This window comes from Python bivittatus, unplaced genomic scaffold (genome assembly GCF_059951505.1).
Source record: "Python bivittatus isolate LINGU-HERP-01145 unplaced genomic scaffold, Pbiv_v1 ctg000220_np1212, whole genome shotgun sequence".
In the NCBI taxonomy this organism is placed as follows: domain Eukaryota; kingdom Metazoa; phylum Chordata; class Lepidosauria; order Squamata; family Pythonidae; genus Python; species Python bivittatus.
The window spans coordinates 22,677,774-22,696,902 of record NW_028277048.1 but is presented as its reverse complement, the minus strand read 5'-3'; the positions used below and the strand labels follow the sequence as shown (position 1 = coordinate 22,696,902).

Below are 19,129 nucleotides of genomic sequence, written 5' to 3'. Positions count from 1 at the left end.
GCATTTGGCAGGCTCTTGTCTCTCCTTGCCGTCTTGTGTTGGGTTCCCCCGGCTGTGTCTCCTGCCACTCAAATCTTGTCTTTTCTCCCTGGCTACTGTTCTTGTGCTATGAGTCAAATGACTTCAGCTGAAAACATTCCACAGAGAAATAAGGCAGCTGATGTGCTGGTTCCCAGGGCTTCATGTATTCAGAATGCCTGGACTTTGCAGGAGAATGGGAATACCAAAGGGAAGGGACTTCCTTCCCACCCCGTTAGACACATCTCCAGGGCGTGATTCCTGGGGCAGAAGCTGTTCCGCCTGTTGAACTGTTTGGGGAATGGCGTGTACCTTGTCTTCTTGGAGAAAAGAGATCTCCTTTCCAAAGCTTCTCCTAACTGTTTTCTCTTTTCTGACAGTATGTCCTGGTTTAGTGGCATCCTGGTGCCCAAGGTGGACGAGCGGAAGACTGCTTGGGGGGAGCGCAATGGGCCCAAGCGCCATCGCCCGGCACTTTGTGGCCCACGCTACATGAGCTGCCTACAGGACCAAGAGCTGGAGCGCAGAGGCAGTGGGGCACTGGGGCTGAACTGTTCGTGGCAGGAAGACCATTATGGCAGGAAGCAGCCGCCATCACTTCCACCTGGTTCTGGGACAGGAGATTTGGGGCTCAAAGCTGTGGACCTGGGGTTTGAGGATGGTGGTGGTGGTGGCCTGGGGGGTGAGGCCAAGGCGCTCTCTGCCAGCGACTGTGGCTGGCACCTCCTGCAGGTGTTCCGCTCTAAACGCTTCCGCTCAGCCAAGTTGGAGCGTCTCTACCAGCGCTACTTCTTCCAGATGAACCAGAGCTCGTTGACGGTGCTGATGGGTGTCTTGGTGCTAGCTTGTGGCATCATGCTGCTCTTCCATTGTGTGCCTGGCACTCCTAATGTGTCCTACACCGCTGCCCTTGCCGTGGCTGCTGCCCTCTTCCTATCCCTCATGGTCCTCTGCAACCGGACTGGCTTCCACCAGAACTGCATGTGGGTGGTGACCTATCTGGTCATTGTGGCGCTCTGTGGGGTGCAGGCTCTGGGCACCCTTCAGGTCTCGCCACGGAGTGCCTCCGAGGGGGTCTGGTGGAGCATCTTCTTCATCTACATCATCTACACCCTTCTGCCTGTGCGCATGCGAGTGGCAGTTCTGGCTGGAGCCTTGCTGGCTGTCCTTCACTTGGTGATTTCTTGGTATCAGAACAGGACAGACTCCTTCGTGTGGAAGCAGGTACGGGGGAGAGTTTGACTGAGGGAGGAGACGCTGGAGCTCCTGGCTGATAAAGATAAATGTATAAGTGGTGGGTGGGGCAGAATAGAAACCTTGTACTAATTGAGCAGCAGAGGTCCTTTGTTGAAGGGCAGCTAAAGCCTTGGGTGTTGAAGAAAGGCTATAAAAGACTGGGCAGTCCGGGGGGGGGGGTGCGGGTGGAGACTTATTAAGGTGAGCAGGCAAGCGGCCAGTCCAGGAAATTAAAGACCTCCCATCAAGAAACACGAATGTGCTGATATGAGGCCCCTTGAATAATGTGGGAGGAGGCAAGTTCTGTGACCTTTCCCCACACTGCAATCACTTCAGTTGTGGACAGAGCTAAGTGGAATATCCATATCCCCAATTCCCTCGAATATAGCTTGATCTCTGGATTTTGGTGATTCATATGTTTGAGCCTTCTTTTCTCTACTGCTCTGTACTGTCTAGGTTCCTGATTCTCTTTTCATCACTGAGGTTCGATGATGCCAAAGGTTTGCCTAGAAATCCATACAGCTGGAACTGGCACTACCTCTGTAGCTGCAGCATTCACAGCACCTCTGTCTATTCAGAGTGTTTTCAGCACTCTGAAAACAGGAGTGGGTTTTAGGCTAGTGGCTGGATGACTGAATGCTTGCGAACCACTTTAAGGAGAATCAGTTTGTGTAAACCTGTTGTTTTGCTTTGTCTATCTCAATGAATTCTACATATGTACCAATTTCTCCAGTTCCCCTCCATCCATTTTCTTTCTTCAAGTTCCCTGTTATTTTTACAGTGCCACCCTCCTGATCTGATCTATATTCTGGATGGATTAAGAAATGTTTTAATAATGTAGATGAGAACAGGTTATATGAGGAAAAAAAGTCCACGTTGTTTAACGCTGCTGTATGCTAGATATCTTCAACAGAAAATGCTTCCTGACCTGTTTCATATATTGGTGGGCAGCCTGGCAACCCCACCCTAAGCATTAGCCCTTGAGGCATCATTGTATTATCATCACTTGAGAGCCAGTGCTGGGTAACATGACTGGGGATAAGTCCACTGGCTCTGGAGAGCATCAGATTATGGAAGGGTGGTTTTGCATTGGTTCTATATTACTCAGTTTAATTAAAGGCAGAATATATTTTTCAATATGCACATCTGGTCAGAACTGTAAGAAGTTTAGCTAGATCTATGTTAACAGGCAGTTGCATCACCCATTTGTGCTTTTGTTTCTTTTCCCCCTAAAAAGCAACAACAGAATCTCCCCCTTTCTTTAGACTATTTATCCTTTTGAAATCTGTCAAATTCAGTGTCCTGAAAGTTGCACAGCTACACTGCAATTAATGAGATGTTCTAAAACTACCTAACATACTCCTTCAACATGAATCATTAAAACTGTGGTGGCAAAGGCTAGAATAGCAATAATGCAATACTCAAACACATAATGTATGCGTGGGGAGGGAGAAGGTAGAAGGAAGGGAATGAGCCACAAGTGCGTGTGGGGGAGGCTACATAGAACAATTATCTGGTGCTTCTAGACTCTTGATGACATACCTGTGCTGCTGTACTGAAATAAGTTCTGAAAGACTTCAAAAATCTGCAGATTTACAGGTGGTTCTCTCTCTTCCCCCCAAACCAGGAGCTCTGCAGCTTTTTCACTAGTTGCCCAGGTAGGATGTTTTTTATTCTGAGGATAGATAGTAGAATATTTAGAACAGGGGAGGGGGGATTCAGTCCTGCAAATTTTCATCTTCTCACCCAAACCCTCTTTATTCCTCCACCTCCTTGTAAATGAACTAGTAGTGCAAGTTTTCAATATTATTCCTTTTCTTCTGATCCTACAGCAGGAATACTTCCTTGCTGGGAGCAAAGGCCAATCCAACCGGCTCCCACTGACCTTCCCTTAGGCACAGCTGATAAATAGAGTAAATGTTTCTGAAGAGGCTAGGTATTTGGGAAGGGTCAAACTGAAATCATCAAAACACTCCCACAACTTCCAGGTCTTAAGTATAAGAAGGCATTTACTGAAATACGCTATGGAAAGGAGAAACAATCTAATTCTTCCAAAGGCAAACCAACAGAGCTGATACGTTCCCACTGGGGTTGTAACACTCATGTGCTTCCTTACAGGGTTGCACGTTGTTAGCTGGTTAGATGTGATAAAGTGTTTTGGGTCATGATTGTGAGCTAAGTGACACATGAGTAGGGTCCTTGGGGTTCTCCGAGCTTGGTTCTTTTCTTGCAAATGTTTCATTACCCGGCTAGGTAACATCTTCAGTGCTACATGAGTAGGGATAAAAAGGAGCAGAATAGTATGGCATAAATTGGAGTAATAACGCATATGGGTAGTGTATGGCAGACTGGGTATGGGGAAGAGAGAAGCTGGCTTGCCTCTTTTCTTCAGTTCCCCAGTCAGAGTGAGGGTAGATCCACAGGAAAGCTCAAATTCTCACTTTTTAGAAGCTAGGAACTAAGATGCAGAAAGCTCACACCATTTTTTTGTCCAGCAGAAATGAACCCTAGAAATACGTTAATTATAATCCAGGGGATTTTGTCTAATGCTTACTAAACTGTCCACAGTTCATTTGCAGTTTCTGAAGACATGTATTAATCATTCAGAGATGTGGTTGACTATGGCCATGACCAAGGAAGTCTGAACTGAACATGGAGGAATGCTGACAGTGTCACAATTATGGCATTAATAACGTTATCAGCTCGATGACAGTTGGAAGTGGCCATGGGATACCGATGTGGTGGCTTGTTTGTACTGTAGAGCCTGCTGCTACATTGCTACCATCTCTGAATTTGTGTTTCCTTCCAAAAAAGATTTAAGGATGTAGCTATCATTAATTATTTTCGTTCACAGCTTTTTGTCGCTTGGATTTTGCACAACACACTTGACAAGATCCCTTAAAAATATAGCAACTGTATTTGTACAACTTTTAACCTCATTTAGTTGTGGGTTTGGGAATGGTTGGTTGTGCTGTTACGATTTTTTGGGGGGCAGGCTTGTGTTGTGTGATTCCAGTCTGTCTGGTTAGTTTATTGTTCAGCATACTGTGTAAACCAGAAACAGGCTTAGCTTGGCGGGCCAATTAAGTGTGGGTTCCGTGCTTTCAGCCAGCATGTCTTGGGTTTGCTGCACAGGATACATCCAAACGGAGTTTCTTCTTTGGTGCTTTTCAGCTTGTGCTTGTCTAGAATAGAGAAACTAAGTGCGTCCAGATATTCCTGAACCGCAAGTCCCAGCAGCTGAACTCTGCATGGCTAGAGTGAGATGCTAGTTCATCAACACCTTCAGGGCCCAGGTTCCTTTGCCCCGTTCCAGTTCTTAATGGTAATCTAAATGTCATTTAACAGCAGTGGAGATTAGCAGATTTTGGAATCTGAAGTCTGGAGATAACCTATTCAAGATTCACTCTCTACCTATGAGAAATTCACAATGAAAAGATAATTCCTTTTTTTTTTTTTTTTTAACTTGCCCGGTTATTTGCAAGAGAGTAGGCATTTATTTCAGCCACCATTGAGGACTGCAGGCAAAATTAGTTTGCCTCAGTAAAACCAGAGGCACAGTTCTAGAGGCATTGTAGGAAATAATCTATCCTTTACATCAGGGTTTCCTGAAGTGGTCAGTATTGATCCCCAAGGGTCAATGGGACTATCTATTGTTGTTATTATTCATAGTACTATTAATTAAAGTAGTATTTATTAAATTATTTTCATATCATAAAAGTTTGGGGGTTGATGAACAATCTGAAACTTCATGAAGGGGTTGATGAGCTGAAGAGTTTGGGCAACCCTGCTTTACATGTATGTACTTAGGCTCCATGGTACTAAACACAGTTCTGGAAGCTACTTTTAGTCCCTTGGTTCCCTTGCAAAGTAAGACTGCTGGGGTTGGAGAACCCATCACCTTCTGGATGATGTTAGATTCCAGTTCCCACCAGCTTTAGACAGCATGAGTAATAGGAAAGGATGGATGTCAAGGATAGTCTAACAGTATTTAGGGAAGCACAAGTTTCACACTCTTGATTTATGGCATAAAGTGTCATCTCTCTCCTTTCATGGGTGCCCAAGTAGAAGATACAATAAATTCTAGTTTTGTGTCAGGGCACCAAGAAGCAACAGCAGATAAAGCCTTTTTTGTTGCATATTTATTTTTTATGTAGACCCTCAAGGAAGGGCTCAAGGAAGATTACAGTTTTTTTCTTCCCAAAACCTTGTCAGTTAATGTCAGGCTCATTTTCTGATGTTACTTTTCTTTTCTTTTCGGCTTTAATCTTTCTGAAATTTAATAAAATTTATTAAAAAAAGTTACTGTCAGGCTCAGATAGAATTTGTCCATGCTGTTGAGTGAAATGGTTCAAATATTGAGTATCCATTGCTGTTATAGGCTATTTCATGGAAGGAGTGTGAGAGAGCCACAAGGAAGGATCAGAGGGATCAAGTGATAAGAGCCAGCAAGTAGTTCATAGATAAATAAATAGGACTGTGATGTTTGGTTACATTAATTGGCTGAAAAATATTTATTCAGCCAAAAATGTGTCAGAGTTAATCCAGCAGGAGATTTTATACGCATGGACACACATGCCTATATATTATGCAAGTCTGTTCAGAGGCAGCAGATGGTAAGCATTATCTGAAAGGAAAGTGGAAGTTTCAAAGTTCAGCGGTAGTGCATAAGTTTCCATGCAAGCCATCCAAGGTTCAATCCATGGCATATCCATTTTTTAAAAAGAAGCAAGTAATATGGGATGGGAAAGCTTTCTGAGATCCTGGAGAACTGCTTGTCAGAGTAGACAATGATGAATTTCATCAATGGTAGGCAACCTGACTGTCTCCAGTTATTTTGGACTACAGCTCCCATAGTCCCTTGCCATTGACCATGCTGGTAGAACTGGCTGAATTGAAATTAAAAATACCTGAAAACTACCTCACTGCCTACCATTAAGCTTAGATGGACAAGTAGTCTGATCTGGTACCGATCAGGGCATATTTTTATGCAAGGCATGTCCCCTCTTCTTTCAGGATAAATGGGCCTTGTCAGCAAAGAAAAAAAAATTGCTACTGAAATATATTTAACCTCATGCAGATTTAACTGACGAATCAGTTAAAAATGCTTGTGATAATTGAGGATGGCTTTGGATTGCATCTCTAATAATACAGGCCTGCCATCCTCCCCTTCTGATTACTAATACTTCCAGGCAAACCACTGTCTATGCAAGTTTGGCATCTGGCTTTCAAGGGCCTCAAAGTGAAGCTTTTCCTAGTCTGCCACTGAACCAGGGCCTCTTATGCCCCCAGTTCAACTCTTCTGAGATGTGTTGGCTCAGGTGTGAGAGTTAATTGCCTGGAAAAAAAAGTACTAGCCTACTTGGGCTGGTGGAGGAGGGGCAGAAATCTCCACCCCTCTTACATTTGCCAGCATGGGCACAGAGAAAGGTCAGGGTGCTCCATTTCCCAGCATGGAATTCCTGATCATCTTTGGCTATCAGGCTACAGCTAAATTTCAAGGCTTTAATTAACTGGAGTTCAAGCTGAGAGTTTCGTAAAGGCCAAATAAGTACTCTGCTGTAGACCAGGGATTTAACCCAGGACTTTCTTGCTGAAGCTCAGCCACCTCTCCTGTGTGTGATTTATCCCTACTAACTTGATATCCAGCCCCATAAGTGTGTGAAATAACCTTCCGGTGGTTGGGTTCATACATTGTTCAAAGCCACGTTGCTTAACCGTGGTTTGCTGATTACACCACAGCTGGCTGGATTTGCAAACTGCACAGACAGTTCATATGAGATGCTAAGCCAAAACCAGACAAACTGTATCATCACAGAATAATAGAATGGAAAAGTCCATCTAGTCCAACCCAGTGCCCAATGCAGGAATCCACTGCTACAGGTTCTTCAACACATGGATAAAACAGATTATGCCCTATCTTGATGTGTAAACTCAGTTAATGGCTCCAAACACTAATGGAGTATAGGTTCTCTTACACCATTCTGTCATCCATTAGTGGGGCTGAATCCAAGTGATAATTGTAGCTGCTGAAATTACGATTAGCGAAATCTTGTGTTTCTGAATGCTGTAGCAGTGATTTGAGCAAGCACTTAGCTGATAATTCTGGACCAACAATTACGCTGTGTAACTGAATATGTCTGTGTTAATTACTGTGGAGAGATGTTTTTGTTTTGGAATATAATGGAGCTGCTCTGTTAGAGAATTGAATTTTTTTTAGGCCTGTGGAGTCTGTTTTCTTTAATTTAACCAAGTACAGTACCCTTTTAACTAGATTTCTTAACTTGCTTTGAAAACAGTTTGTGGAGCTGCATGGATGTTTTGTGCGGGAAGCGGTGTGGCTTCTGGACAGCAGCCCCTCTGCCTACATTGTGGCTCTGTGTAAAAGGATTGTAAACAGGCATGGAATAGGCTGTTGTGCTCTCGCTCCTGATATTTTTACTCTGTCTTGGTTACTGCAGAGCATCAAGGCAAGGAACAGTGGCGCCATTCTGGTGCCTAGTAGGAATGAGAGCCAGAGGAAACTTTTAAACTCGCAAAGCATCTCATTTTCAAGGCAGCGCTGAGTGCCAGTAATCTTGGCACAGATTCACCCCCATCAGTTTCCCCTGCAGGCAGGCACCCTCAGCAGCTCTTCAGCTGCGTGCTGCTGGTTATTGTACGGGGAAACGTTACCCTGACCTCTTGAAAAACGGACTTTTGGCTTCTTCGGCTACTCTGCCTTCCTAGTAACTACTGCTTCTCAAGTATTCCAAGCTCGTTATTGTTTTTGCTTCCCGGAGCTTACAATAAACTGGTAGGGCAGGGCACACTTGTTAAAGTATTGCAGTAAGGTGAGGCAGACATGCCACAGGATTGTAATGGCATGGCTGTGCCTGGTTGAGCTGTTCTGTAGTTCAGCTAGGACCTGCTGTTACTCAGTTCCTTCTCCGCCTCAACCATCCTGCTTATCAATAGCTGCCTTACCTGGTGACGAAACCTGTTAATAATCTGCCTTTCTTCCATCACAGGGCTCGTGTGCAGCACTCATGAGTGGTCTCCCACTTGGTCCCTGCCTAGCTTTGCTTAGCTTGGCCTGGGATCTGTACCGTGGGCCCGAGAGCAGATGTCACTCTGGGACAATAAGCTTATTGCCTAAATTGGCTTATCCCCTTCAGGTCCCTTTTTCTTGTTATGTATCGCGTTATGTGGGCAAGGGCAACGTCGTCTTTGCAGCGCTTAGAAAATGGCAGAGCCTTGAATTAATTAAGCTATCCTTTAAAGCCGTGTTGTCCAAACTTGGCCACTTTAAGATGAGTGGACTTCAACTCCCAGAATTCCCCAGCCAGCCTGGGGAATTCTGGGAGTTGAAGTCCACTCATCTTAAAGTGGCCAAGTTTGGACAACACTGCTTTAAAGGGAAACTTCACCTGATGAGCAGGTGACCCCTTGGCTGCTGCTGCTGGTGCAGTGTTCCCAGATCTCTCTGGTCTGGCAGCTGAGCCTTGAAGGCAGGGAGCTGATGCCTTTAGTGCATGTGTGAATGTGTGTGCACGTAGGAAGCTGTTTTATACAATTAGTGCATCTAGCCCAGCATTGTTTACTCTAATTGGCAATAGCCTTCTTGGTTTCTGAGGAGGAAAGAGCCTTCCACATCATTTGTTCCTCTTAGCTGGATCTGAAGGGGTGGGGGCTTCTGCAAATCAAGCCCATGCCTTACATATAAGCTGTGGATCCTTCCCCATAGAAGCATACTCATCTGCCTAGGAAGGACCATTGGGTATGGAGGGTTTTTTTTTTTAAAACAAACAAACTTAATTCCAGCTTTGCTGTTCCCCCTCACCTCCTAGCGTGGACGGCAGTGAATTTTTCCTCTTTCAGTTCCCATCCTCTCTCCCTCAAAGCCAGGGCATTGGGATCTTCCTGCCACCCACTCTCCCCAGCCGAATAGTGGGTATCCTGGGCAGCAACAGAGGGGCAGGGAGGGAAATACAAAACCCCCTTTGTGTTCTAGGAGGCCCTCCTTGCACAAAGCTTTTAATTCTTTATATAATTTATAATGTTATACTCTATCATTCTTTATACTTGGGTGGGAGGGAGGATGGTCCTCTCTGAAGACTTGGGGAATTGTGAAAGCGAAGCGGGAAACTGTTTATGCCGAAACACTTGGTTTTTCCTCTTGTGCCCACTTTGTATGGGTCTTTCCCTTGCTTGCAGCTTGTTGCAAATGCCTTGATCTTCCTCTGTACCAACATCATTGGTATCTGCACCCACTACCCGGCTGAAGTGTCACAGCGCCAGGCCTTCCGGGAAACACGTGGCTACATCCAGGCTCGGCTGCACTTACAACGTGAAAACCGTCAGCAGGTGGGGAGCTAATCAGAGTTGGGGAGCTGGATGGGGCCGCTGCAGGGAGTGGGGAGTCAGGGTTGGGAGAACAGAGTTGGACATGCACTGTGCCTTGAGATCCTGCTTGTGTTTGGTTGGTATTGATATGGTTTTGTTGCTTAGGGATATGAGATGCCAGAGCTCTGAGACCCTTTAGGCAGGGCCTAAACATCCTTTATAGAATTCAGTAGAAATTGTAATAATAAGAGTCTTTCCCACATTTATACTGCATTCCATTCTATGAATCCAAGCTCATTCAAAGTTTCTGGTTTTTTTGTAAAATGAAATACTCTCCTATCCTAAAATGGAACTTTTCTACCCTCCTCTCCATTATTTTTGATAGCTTTGTTCAACTTAATTGAGAAAGGGTCCTACTAAGCCTTTTATTGTATAACTTTTGCTTATAAAGGTATTCATGTATCATTCAGTATTGGCCTTTTTTTTTTTTGAATCAAGTGGATCCTGTGTCTAGAAACATGTGTAAGTAGATCGGATCGCTTTAATGTTCTTGGCCCTTCCACATTGCAAAATATTTATTGTATCCCCAGAGTCTTTCTCCTGCAATTTCACATTGGTAGATGGAAAATTAGGTGGCATTTGCATCTTATACTGTAGTTTCCTTTCACCTCCTTACACTTCTAGTTGTCTACTTTGTACTTAAAGTTAGGCATGTGCGTGTGCGTTGAACATCTGCCTGTATTGTGGGCTTGTAAATTAATTGCACTGGCTTCCTGAGACCAATGATACTAATTATTTTGAAGCTTTATTTCATCTTTCAACTATGCATAAAATTTCAGGATTTTTAATTCTTGAAAGAATGCATAAAAACCCAATTTGTTCTTCCTCTTTACCTACGATCCACAAATCCAGTTTAACTGCGCAAGCACATTCTTTCTATTCTAGAGAAGGCCTGTGGAGGCGAGTACCTCATTGGTCTGAGTATTGCTTATTTAGCTCTACCACTGATTCTGGTCTCTTCCAGTGAATCTCATAACTTGACCAGCTAGACACAAGGATATAAATGTCTATAAACATACTCAAGCATGATTTTTAATGCAGCCTCCTTTTTTCCCCATATGGTAATACATTTCCATCTTGACCTTCTGCCTCTCTCCTATGTTTCACCTGCCTACCAGTCAAATGACTATGAGCTGGGAACAGATAGCATGGCAACTCAACTCTGTAATGCCTTGCAGGCAGAACAAATATGCGAGAAAAGAGCACTGGTAGTGAGGTGGGCCAGGCAGTATGCTCAGATCTTGGTCTTTGGTTTGTTTTGGCAAAATTCTTGCTGTAATCAAAAGCATAATGGACCTTTCTTTCTGGACCTCTGGCAGGAACGACTTCTGCTCTCAGTGCTGCCCCAGCACGTTGCCATGGAAATGAAGGAGGACATCAACACCAAGAAGGAGGACATGATGTTCCACAAGATCTATATCCAGAAACATGATAATGTCAGGTAATAACCTTTGGGGAAATATGTCTGTGACTTTGGGTGACAGTTAACTAACATCATTCTTTTAGGAGTTTGGAGACCACAGCATAGTTTCTTGGCAGACAAGGGTCAGTGGGGTTGAAGATGTTGGCTGAGTTGCCTCATGAATATGTGCAAAAAAGAGCCTAACGGCTCTTGGCTGATTGTGGGTCTCTATCTTAACATCCATTTCTCCTTTTCTCCCCCCAACAGCATTCTCTTTGCTGACATTGAAGGCTTCACTAGCTTGGCGTCCCAGTGCACGGCACAAGAACTGGTCATGACACTGAATGAACTTTTTGCCCGTTTTGATAAGCTGGCTGCGGTAAGGGAGGAACAGGCTAGGCTAACAGAAGAGATGATTTCCAGAACCTAGTGACTTTAGATGTGTTGGACAATAATCCTTATAAAATTCAGTGAGCAACTGCTGTTTTCAATGAGCAAGGGAATTGTAGTTTAAAATGTCTGCAGGGCACCATGTTGTCTGTCCTCTGAGGAAAGGGGCATTGTGTTGATGGCTATATCCCAAAAATCAATACAGGTAGTCCTCACTTAAAGACCACAATAGGGACTGGAAAATTTGTTGTTAAGTAGGGCGGTTGTTAAGTGAGTCATGCCCAATTTTACAACCTTTTTTGCAGTGGTCATTAAGCAAATCACCATGCCCATTAAGTGAATCACCACGACCATTAAGCGAATTGTGTGGTTGTTAAGTGAATCACGTGGTTCCCCATTGATTTTGCCTGCTGGAAGCTGGCTGGGAAGGTCGCAAATAGCGATCACGTGACCCCCCCAGGGTGCTGCAACCGTCATAAGTGTGAGCTAGTTGCCAAACACCCGGATCACGGTTATGTGACCGTGGGGGTACTGTGATGGTTGTAAGTGCGAGGACCAGTTGTAAGTCCCTTTGTTCAGCACCGTTGTAACTTCAAACGGTCACTAAATGAATGGTTGTTAAGTGAGGACTACCTGTATGAATCTTATATTTTCTTCTGTGCTCAACTCCATCACATAATCCCCTTGGATTTTCTTGCCTTGCCAAGTAACTTCTAATTCTTCCTAGGGTTGGCTGGTCTGTGTATCTTCTTTGTGCTACTTTCTGCTGCCTTTGCTGTAGTATGTATCTCTTCCCAATTTCCCTTGTACCTATCTTGAAAATAATACCAATTCTGGGCCATAATGTTGGTTTATAAGCTTCATTAGGGTTTCAGGTTTCTTAGAAGTACAGTGGTACCTCGGGTCACGAACTTAATTCGTTCCGCGACTCTGATCGCTACCCGAATTGGTTGCGACCCGAATCAAATTTTCCCATAAGGTTCAATGTAAATACGGTTAATCCCTTCTGACCCCTCCAAATTTGGTCGCCAACCGATTTTGGTCGCGTCCTGAATCAAATTTTCCCATAAGGTTCAATGTAAATATGGTTAATCCATTCTGACCCCTCCAAATTTGGTCGCCAACCGATTTTGGTCGCGTCCCGAATCAAATTTTCCCATAAGGTTCAATGTAATTACGGTTAATCCGTTCTGAACCATATGTATTCTTTTTTTAAATCACAAAAATATGAAACAAAATACAGTACAGTACAGTACAGTACGAAGAGAGAGAACGCTAACCTTGCTCGAGGTGACTTCTGGCGTGGAGGACAGGAAGGCGGGTGGGGAGGCGGTTATTGCTTGGAGGGAGAGTCCCCCTCCCTACAGGAAGCCACAACCACGTGTCACGGCAGGGAAAATGGCCACGGATCCTGTTTGTCACCTGATGCAGAGTTTGCGGACGGTGCTATTCGTGACCCGAATTGGTCGTGAACAGAAGCGTTTGTGACCCGAGGTACTACTGTAACTGGAATGGCTCCCTTCCCCTTTCCCTTCCCTATAAAAAACTTAAGTATTTGCAATAATCTACTGTGTGGTACCATATCGCCCATGTCATTACTGTGTCAGAAACCCCTCCCTCCCTCCCTCCCTTCGTAGAACAGGAATAGGGAATCTGTAACCTTCCAGATCTTACTGAACTGTCAGTCACCATGGTCAGTAGTGATGGGTGGGAGTTGTGGTTCAGCAACTTCTTCACAACTACAGATTCTGAGATTACTGTGGAAATAACAGTTGTTAGCTAGCTAACATGATCGATCTGTATGTGGCAGGGAGCACTGAACTCAGGTGAGCTGACTGGAGGGTTGCAGTTAGTATTGATGGCTTTTCTGAATCTCCCTCCTCTATTTTTTTTAGGAAAATCACTGCCTTCGCATCAAGATTCTCGGGGATTGCTACTACTGTGTCTCAGGGTTGCCGGAGGCACGGGCTGATCATGCTCATTGCTGTGTGGAGATGGGTGTGGACATGATCGAGGCGATTTCGTGAGTGTGAGAGGGATAGTTGCTAGGCTTGAGAAGGGTGTGCATAATTGTTGGGGAACTTGATGGCTTACAGAATTATCATTTTCCAGAATGGCAGCTGCATTAGCCTGCTGAAGCAAAATAGCAAAGAGCTTTGTGGTACCACAGAGTCTTTTGTGAGTTAAAGATATGAACACAGGCTCTAGTGCATCTGAATAAAGACCTCGCTAGTCTAGCTCCGTGTCCATTCATGGCCAGCCAGATGCTTCTGGGAAAGTCACCACTTGCTGGTAGCACACGTCCACTGATTACTGTTGCCCAGCAACGGGTATTCAGAGGAATACCTGGAGTTATTAGAGTAGCCATTGACAGCTTTATCCCCCACGCCATGGAATATTATCTTCAGTTGGCAGGTGGGTATATATTCATCTGTAGTGCAAAAGGAATTAAAAGTGGGATCATATGGCATTGAAGTACAAAACACATTTTATGTGATAATTGAATTAAGTTACTATTTACGACAGTAACAAGCAAGCATACTGTAGTGGCATTGTTATGATTGTCACAGATCACAGTATTTGAAATCCATTGCTATTAGCTCCTCTACATTCATATACAGGTAGTCCTCATTTAACGACCACTTGTTCAGCAACCATTAGAAGTTACGATGGCACTGAACGAGTGGAAAAGTCGTCAAAGTTCTGGCTGTCCCAGCACCCCCACAGTCACATGATTGCAATCTGGGTGCTTGGCAATCAGCTTGCACTTACGACACTTGCAGTGTCCTGCGGTCACAAGATCGCCATTTGCAATCTTTCCTCCAGCTTCCCACAAACAGTCAATGGGGAAGGCAGAGGGAAGGTCGCAAGTCACTCTGGTAAGTCGCTCGGATCCTTCTCTTCAGCAGCCACCCCAGAACCCCATTGCACCATGCCTCATGGGGCCCCTGCACACCCTCCCCAGCCCGGCGGCAGCCACCTCTGGCCCCATCGCACTCTCACCGCGCCTTGGGCTGCACCTCACTTGCCTGCTGGCATACTTGCCAGCCACTTGGGACTCACTTAATGACCCACTTAACAATGGCAATGGGGAGTGCTGGGATTGCCGTTGCTAAGCGATGTGGACACGTGACTTCGCGCTTTATGACCACATTGCTTAGTGACAGAAATTCCAGTCCCAATTATTGTTGTTAACTGAGGACTATCTGTACACCTTATTCAACTGAGGAAAGCACCCTGTGCATCTCATTAATTGTTCCTTGTCTTTGAAAGCTTAAAACATATGTTCCTTTTTGAGGTGCTGCAGCCTCTTTATTGTGGCTGCTGTTTGAGGCGATGATGCAGTTGGGCCAGTTGAGACATCACAATAAAAACTGGGGGCAGGCAATTTTTCTTGTGCATGCCTCCTCCTATCCTTTCTTGCACATGTACATACATATGCGAACTCTTATCTTCAGGGACCTCTGGAGAGAGGAGGACTTTTGACCTCACTGTTTCCAGTGATTTTAATCAAGATTGCTACTTCTCACCTACTACTAGCAGCTGGGAATTGCATTCTTGAACCTCCTTCTGCCAACTGGTAGTGCATCAGTGAGAAAAATGGACTGGAGGCTAGCTGTGTGCAGGAGAATGAGTGGGATGAGATCAGAAAAATTCACTTCCCTTTTTTAGTGAATTGCCCCTTGTTGTTTTTTCCAGACTTAAACTGTGCTTAACCTTAACCCAGTTTTGTCTGAAAGAAACCTGATTAACTCATGACAGGCGGTAATTAACACTGAAATGAAAGCCTTTGATTTCCCCTTTGCAGGAAGAAGGATGGAACATGGAAGGCTAAGGCTCTGTGTGGCTCATTTCTGTCATCATAAAATCCAACTTAGCCTACTTTTTAAATCAGCTTATCCTGCATAAAATATGCTAATCATAATTGTCTTTCCTGTATCTAAATTTGACCTGCACTGTATGTGATCCAAGGAGCCTAAAATCACCCAGGCTTCACTTTCTCATAGGACCAGAAATGATCTTTCATAACGCAGAGAATCTCATTCTTTCCTTCTCCATCATTTCTACAGATTTCCAAAAACTTACATGCCCTGGTCCTTTACATATAGATGCACTTTAGTAACCCTTGGAGCCTTAATTTATACTTATTTTGAAATAGCTCAGGTAGTGTGTATTCAACTATGGGAAGAGCTAACATTTGTCCAAGGAAAGCCAAAATATTAAGTGACATCTCATTAAGTCATGGTTTGCTTAACCACGATTAACTGAACAAATCATAATAGGCTGCATTGATACCATATAAACAGCCCAGACCAAACACAACATCACGTTACAGCTTAGGAAGGTGTCGGATCCAAGCTGCTAATTCCTATGCCTTACAGATGTTTCTGCTTTCTCCCCGTAGTTTTTTATTGTTGCTTTAGCTGGTGGTAGGGCAGATGCTGACTGCCTGCTAATCACTAGAAGTCCTGTCAAGCACATCTCTGTTCCCTGTCCATCACCTCTGCTCCAGCTTCTGAAGTTTTACTGGGCAGTGCCTGTGCCTTTTCAAAATTATCTTCGTAAGCCATGTGGTTTAGAAGCCTCCTCTCTATAAAAATATGAAAACCAAAGTCTTTTCAGGATATGTTTTGTAGTTTCCCCAGACAAGTTTGTTATCAAGTCTTGGCATTTGCATGGTGAAACTTGGAGAAACATGATAGCCCTGCTTTTGTCAGGTTAGCTGCTGTATATACCTGATGGAGGGGCATAGTAAGGAAAGGTGGGGGGGGAATGAAACCCGTGGGGATGTTGGTAGACAGCAGTGAGGCTCCCCTAAGACTGGATCTGTAAGCTTCGGAAGGTAAAGCGATCCATGATATCCAATGCATCCAGTATTACCAGGAGTAGTTTGTCCTAACATCTGAATTCACAATTGACTGGGTTCATACATGGGACTAAACCATAAATGGTTTGCTTGAATCCAGCCCTTGGAGTTTATAAACCAAAAGTTACAGCTTAGCATGACGTGAACTTTGCCAGTTGTGTATATTCAGCAAACGATGATAAAGCAGAACACAGTCTTTAGCATGTGGAGTGAGGCGAGCCAGTGTGTATATTCAGTTCATGTGCTGTATCGCACATTTCAGATTTATAATAGCAGAAATTAAAACAGCCAGACTCTGATTACTACGATTTTGGGGAAAATGGAAAATCAAAAAATCGTGTGAAATATTTGCTTAAGACTCAGAAATTAACAAAAGGTGAAGTTTCTGTACAGGTTCCCTGTGTAGTTACAGGTAGTCCTCGATTTACGACTGTTTCTTCAGTGACTGAAGTCACAGTGGTGCTGAATGAAGGGACTTACGACCTGTCCCCAAAGTTATGGCTGTTGCAGCGCCCCGTGGTTATGTGATCAAAATTCAGGCACTTGATAGTCCACCCGTACTTATGACCACAGGGTCGTTTCAACTCCCCCCACTCGCCTATCTCCCCCCATCTATGCCCTTTTGCTCCCTGGCTGCCCTCCTCTCTGCTGCCCCAGCTGCCCTTCACTGTCTTTTTGCTCCTGCTGCTGATGTGCCTGGCCTGGCTGCTGGGCCGGGCTGGGCTTTGGCTGCCAAAAAAAAGAAAAGAAAAGAAGAAGCCCAAAGCAGCCCCAGAGTCGCAGTGTGACAAAATGCCCCTTTGCAAAAAGCACCAGGAGTGTAGCACAGCAAAGCACCTCTTTGCGCCATGCTCCTGGGCTGGGCCAGGCCAGGCTTTTGGCTTGGAAAACTTCCTTTTCCTGGCCTAATATTCTAGATTGAGAACTTGTCTAGACTTAGGCATTTTTCATAACAACCTCTTCCTTAACCTTGCAGAGTTAGCTGTTGGTTCTAGTATGCAGGTTCTAAATCTTTGTGTTCCAACAACCCTTTCAAACTGGTTGCTCAGTTCCTGCAGTCATTTTAGGGTGGGGATCTGTCATTTTGTCCTTGCTAAAGTAACACAGACCCACCAGCTCACCTCTCCCTGCTGAGAAGAGAGGTTCTCTTCCCCTTGCTTGAGTGATACTTGCCTAAGCTCTCTTTGTAGGGGATTTGTGTGCAAATAGACCTGCTCTGGTATTCATTCCATCCTCCTCCTCCTAGGCTGGTGCGGGAAGTGACAGGTGTCAATGTCAACATGCGTGTTGGGATCCACAGTGGGCGTGTGCATTGTGGAGTGCTGGGGCTGCGCAAGTGGCAGTTTGATGTCTGGTCTAATGATGTCACCTTGGCCAACCACATGGAAGCTGGTGGCAAAGCTGGGTGAGTCAAGTTCTTCAAAGTTTGAGTAAAGCAGCTGTGAATACTAATAGGAGGCAGTTCCATTGAGACAGGAGATGGAGAACTTCTTCCTAATGGCCCGTGTTCCTTTGAAGAAAATGGGTTTGGAAATGGAGGGGGGGGTCATGCCAGTAGTGGATGTAATCTCATTTTTTCTCTTCTTCCCTTTTGTCTTACCTCATTCTTCTGTCTCTTACACACATATCTCTGAACTTACTCTATTCTGTTCCTTGTCTATTATCAAAATGTGCAGTTCACCTGTCTGTTGGAGAAGAGTAGCATCCAGATGGTTTGTTGTTGGTGTTGGGGACCTTTACTCCAATTCTAAGAAGGCAAAAATGTCCAGGAGTATAGCTTGATTTTTGTGAATCAGCTGGTGGAGGATGAGACATTTCTCCTGTTGAGATTGTTGCAGCTCTATCCAGGAGATGCTCCATACAACGTTCTGTACATCAAAGGACTGCAACAGCCATGAACATCGGGAGCAGATATAATTGTTTGCCAGAAGCTGTGGCAGCAAGTGTGAAGATGCTGTTAAATATCACTCTCCTCCTCCTCCTCCTGATAGGATAAAGCCTGTAGAGATCCATGCTTTTCATGAATGAGTAGTTACAACTGGGATTCCAGCTTTCATAAGAACAAGGGGACCAAGGGTGTGCAGATTATATAGCCGATGTGCTGCATAGTCTCTTGCCCCAGACTATTTCTACAATACCACTTCTCCACCCTTCAAATTTTCACAGCCACTCTCACAGCAGCCCATGGTTGTCTCCCCTGTAGCCTTTATGGACTCTGGCCAGAATGAACCATCTTTCCCTCCAGCTGGCCAGTGCTAAAATGAGGCTACTGCTGGTTCCACCCCACTTCCCTCCCCCTTAACTTGTTTTGTGCAGAGGCAAAAAAATAAAATACACTATTGCTAGCTGACTGGCTAGCTTTAAGTCTTATGTGCGGGCAAAAGGCTGTGTGGCTGTGGGGAAGAGGGAGTGCCAGAAAGCCAGGAGGTAGGGATTGATTATTTATTTATTTAAAAGATTTGTATAGCTTCTCCTCTTATGCAGCATAACCATGGGCAGCTCACAAGCAATGAAACAATAAAAACAGTAAAGTAAATATCAATCAAAGAAACCTCCTGATGCCCCCAAATATGACACATCCCCACACATTCAGAAAAAAACTTCAGAGCTTCACTGGGCTTCAGCCTCACATTACCCCAAGATTTCTGGGAAAATTTGGGTCTTCACAGCTTTTCAGAAAGCCAGGAGGGGTCGGGGCCTGCTGGATCTCAGGGGGAAGGGGGTTCCTTAGGGCAGGGGCCACTACCGAGAACGTTTGCTGCTGAGGTCTCACGAGGTGGCAACATTAAAGGAAGGGACCTAGAGTGTGCCCACCCTTCTTACCAGTGGAA

The 19,129-nt window shown here is 44.7% G+C and overlaps 1 protein-coding gene across 4 annotated transcripts in view; it reads left to right on the top strand.

The window, feature by feature from the left end:
- ADCY6 (adenylate cyclase 6) overlaps nucleotides 1-19,129 on the top strand; it is a 53,327-nt gene that overhangs the window by 5,101 nt on the left and 29,097 nt on the right. For 3 of the 4 annotated variants that reach the window (XR_015795697.1, XM_088138124.1, XM_088138125.1), the window contains exons 3-9: nucleotides 399-1,242; nucleotides 9,451-9,600; nucleotides 10,078-10,101; nucleotides 10,959-11,080; nucleotides 11,309-11,420; nucleotides 13,327-13,454; nucleotides 17,545-17,703. Coding sequence is in view for 3 of the 4 variants with exons in the window: in XM_088138124.1 (XP_087994250.1) it covers nucleotides 400-1,242; nucleotides 9,451-9,600; nucleotides 10,078-10,101; nucleotides 10,959-11,080; nucleotides 11,309-11,420; nucleotides 13,327-13,454; nucleotides 17,545-17,703 (1,538 nt within the window). In the remaining variant the exon portion in view is untranslated. The remainder of the gene's footprint in view (nucleotides 1-398; nucleotides 1,243-9,450; nucleotides 9,601-10,077; nucleotides 10,102-10,958; nucleotides 11,081-11,308; nucleotides 11,421-13,326; nucleotides 13,455-17,544; nucleotides 17,704-19,129) is intronic. The other variant, XM_007421250.4, reaches the window with a different exon arrangement.